General features: G+C 47.0%; 1 protein-coding gene across 1 annotated transcript; it reads right to left on the minus strand.

The window, feature by feature from the left end:
- Positions 1–939: 939 nt before the first annotated feature.
- On the minus strand, positions 940–3,433 carry OLIG2 (oligodendrocyte transcription factor 2). Its single transcript, XM_075593298.1, has 2 exons — positions 3,290–3,433; positions 940–1,867 (listed from the first exon to the last, which is right to left on the minus strand). Exon 2 carries the CDS (start codon positions 1,834–1,836, stop codon positions 967–969), a length of 870 nt encoding a protein of 289 aa, XP_075449413.1. The 5' UTR covers positions 1,837–1,867; positions 3,290–3,433; the 3' UTR covers positions 940–966.
- Positions 3,434–3,841: the final 408 nt, after the last annotated feature.

Genomic DNA, 3,841 nt, shown 5'->3' on the forward strand with positions numbered 1-3,841 from the left:
TGATTACTTCAATCTGACAAAGGATCCCATATAAAGTGTAAAGCGAGATCTAATTAAGCCAAACCTGAAGCAAAGAAAACAGCACCAGATCTATCATTAAAAAGAGTTATTCAATGCAAAGCAATGAGATCTGGTGCAGTTTTTTTGCATTGGCATTTCCCAGTGTTATAGCTAACAGGCTTTGATGCATTAGCTCCGGGATATATTCAAGTTTCTTATGTACAAAAGTGGTGCAGTTAAAAAAAAAAGCACTTTTTGTTTTTGTTTGCCTTTGAGAACAGTTGCTGCTTGTGCCACAGGTTTGCACTTTTGGAGACGCTGAGTGTTTGTAGGGACCGTGGTATATTGGTGCGGAACTGGCACAATTCTGCATCACATTTATTAAAGAAAACCTATTATTTCGTTTTAAATATATTTGTTTTCCGAGACATAGCCGATTAACCCTTTGCGCTACCGAATTTGCAACAAGAAACCCCCTTACAATGCCCTCAGCTTTCTATCTGAGATCCCAAATGATACAGCAAAAGCGGTGTTGATTTTTCTCAGCAGATGGTGCATCTGGGGATAAGGTCCTATTTATTTCCCCGTCCCTCCAACGGGTTAATATGTATCAGCGCAACAGTGGAGCAATTCTGGGGCAAAATAAGCGCACAATATGTATCAAACAACAACAAAAACTCAGCTGAAAGCAATGTGTGTTTTTTTCTCATATAAAAAAGATGCTGATTTTTTTTGCCCCACTTTTGTTCTTGATACATAGACAGCAAAAGTGTTGAGTGACTCAAGTGGGGTTTCCATGTTCCCCTGGCGCAAATCTGCACCAAAGAAAGTCAGCATTGTTTTTTTTTACCCCCATTTCTTTCCCTCTGTGCAGTTACTCTTCTGCTGATCGTGTCCAGAGGAAACGTGGGACCCCCCCCACCCTCCCCCTTCCTTTGCTGCCCCTCAGGGTGGTGCTGGAAGCAGTCACTTGGTATCAGCGCTGAGCCTGGACAAGCTGGCGTGGTGATGGGCAGCAGCGGAGGGCACCTGGCACATACTGCACGGGCACGGCATCCCACTCCAGTGCGGGAACCCCCCACCCAGCGGACCGGACCCGGGGCTGGGAGACTTCAGCAGCCCGTGGGAGGACGAGGGAGGAGGAGGAGGAGGTGGTGGGTGAGGAGGAGGTGGGTGAGGAGCCCCCCTCACCGCTGCCAGGGAAGCTGCCGCATGGGGGGGCAGCAGCGGGTGGTGCACGGGGTGCCCAGGCAGGGGCGCCCCATGGGGCACCCCCCCGCAGGTGGAGGGGTGGTAGGCTGCCGCCGCTGCCGCCGCCGCCGCTGCCGCGTGGTGGTGGTGGCCACCGTAGATCTCGCTGACCAGCCGCTTCATCTCCTCCAGGGAGTTGCTCAGCATGAGGATGTAGTTGCGCGCCAGCAGCAGCGTGGCGATCTTGGAGAGCTTGCGCACGGAGGGCCCGTGGGCGTAGGGCATCACCTCCCGCAGCCCGTCCATGGCGATGTTCAGGTCGTGCATCCTCTTGCGCTCCCGGCTGTTGATCTTCAGCCGCAGCTGCTGCAGCTCGGGCTCGCTCATCTCCTTCTTGTCCCGTTTGGCCGCGGCCGCCGCGGCGGCGGCCGCCGCCTTGAACGCCCCCAGCTTGTCGCCGGCGGCGGCGGCGGCCGCCATGGCCATGGCGCTGCGCAGCTCCGCGCTGAGCTGCGGCGGGGAGTCGCTCATGGTGGAGGAGACGGCGGCGGAGAAGCCGCCTCCAGCTTTCCGGGAGCGCAGGAAAAGGTCCCCCACGCCTGGGGAGGAGGCAGGGCTGGAGTCCAGGCTGGCATCGGAGTCCATGCTGGAGGGAGGGGTGGGGGGTGGTCAGGACCTGGGCAGGGAGACAGGGAGAGGAGAGGGTCAGGCAGAGGCATCTATCAGGCTTACTATTACGTTATGTTGTGTGTATATTTTGGGGGGGTTTCTAATGTGTTACATGGGCAGGGAAAGTGAACACTGCCCTTGGAAGTGGGAGAACCCAATGCCACTGCTCATTGTGGGATCCAATCACCTAATCTCCCTTCACATCAGGCGCCAAGATTAGAGAGTCAGCTCCTTGGGACAGGGGGCTCGTTTCGCCTCCAAAATGCTACGTAGAAGGCTGGTATATATTGCACTGTGCCATACATACATACAGTATATACATATTTGGAAATGGCACAAATAAGTTTACTTAAGAACCTGCCACACTTGTTTTAACCCACCCGTGTTATTAATGATCAGCATGGCCATGTATGAAAGTTACCCCTCAGACTTGTCTGGATTGGTGTTACCTGCGAACAAATCACATACTGTATATGTAACTAAACTGTGTTGATTACAAACACAATATTTAAATAGAACCAATAATGTTACATTAGTAGTTAGGTGAGTATTGGTTGGATGTTGGCAGACAATGCTGTATTATTTCTACACTTGTAATTCTGTGACTTTCACTTAATTTCCTATTAAAATGAGTTATTATTCAAATGACATATTTTTCTGTTCTTATAGCACCAACTAAACATAACTTGTGTGCACCCTTGATGAGCAAGATTATACTCCAGGCAAATGCAGCAGCATTCGTGTGTTAATGCACCTCAAGCAATAATTACACCTTGCAACAAATTATAAATGATCAAAAGCCTGCAAAAACAAATAATAATGATAATTACTATATCAACCTATCACTGGCAAACCATCAGCCATTTAATCCATAATAGTATACTGCAACATTTTACACACCTCATGCAAAAGGTACCACTAATTAAAAGAAAAGGTGCCACTAATTAAAAGAAAAGTTACCACTAATTAAAAGTATGCAACTGGAAATAAAATGGGGTTAATATTATAAGATAAGCAAATACATTATTCGTTATCATTTAGAAAGTAAAATAAACTCTACCATAATTTCCAAACAATAGAAATAATTTTTTTTTTTTAAAAATTGCAGTTGGTCAAATAGAATAAAAAGATCCCCTTACACTTCACAACTAATGTCAGATTTCACCAGTTTTAAAAGCAGGCTTGGAAACTCAGTTCGTATACACTTGCTTCGTGGTATTATTCTACAAGAAGCAGCTGGTATGATATATAGATAGATAGATAGATAGATAGATAGATAGATAGATAGATAGATAGATAGATAGATAGATAGATAGATAGATAGATAGATAGATAGATAGATAGAGATAATCTCTTCTATGCACCAGATCATACAAGCTAAGTCATCTGCAGTTTGCAGGGCACCTTGTTCCCAGGATTGCAGACTTACTTGTCAGTGTTGGTGCTGGAAGGTGCACCCGCAGCTCTGCTATAGTTCCCTTGACTGTTGTGACAGGGTAATAGGCACCTTTCCCTGCGTGCTCTGGTTTTATAGGCAGATCAACCCCCCGAGCTGTGCACGAGAACAATGTCATTGTCCTTGGATGGGGTGTGTTGTGGACCAATAAGCGAGTGGTAGCATAGGGCTGGCAAGCTGATGTCACTAGACAGGATTGAGCTCAATGAAAGTGAATGTGTGACACACTCCTGCCCAGCTCCAACCAGTGGAGAGAAAGAGCTCTGTGAAATAATAAAATACAATGACAGTGTTAGGAACAGCTGTTGGAAAAAAAAAACAGCAGACCAAACAAACCTCAGCCTTCTGTATAACAATAACATTTTTGAAAAGAAACAAACCAAACCAACCCAAAGTACTCCACTGGGCTCCATCACTGGAGAGTTTTAATGGATTTCACAAACACCAAGGTTTTCTTGCCCAAAAGCAAACACTCACTAAGCACAATGCTCTCTATCACCCACACTTGCTTATCCACTTATCTCA

Source organism: Ascaphus truei, chromosome 3 (assembly GCF_040206685.1).
Source record: "Ascaphus truei isolate aAscTru1 chromosome 3, aAscTru1.hap1, whole genome shotgun sequence".
NCBI classification, from domain to species: domain Eukaryota; kingdom Metazoa; phylum Chordata; class Amphibia; order Anura; family Ascaphidae; genus Ascaphus; species Ascaphus truei.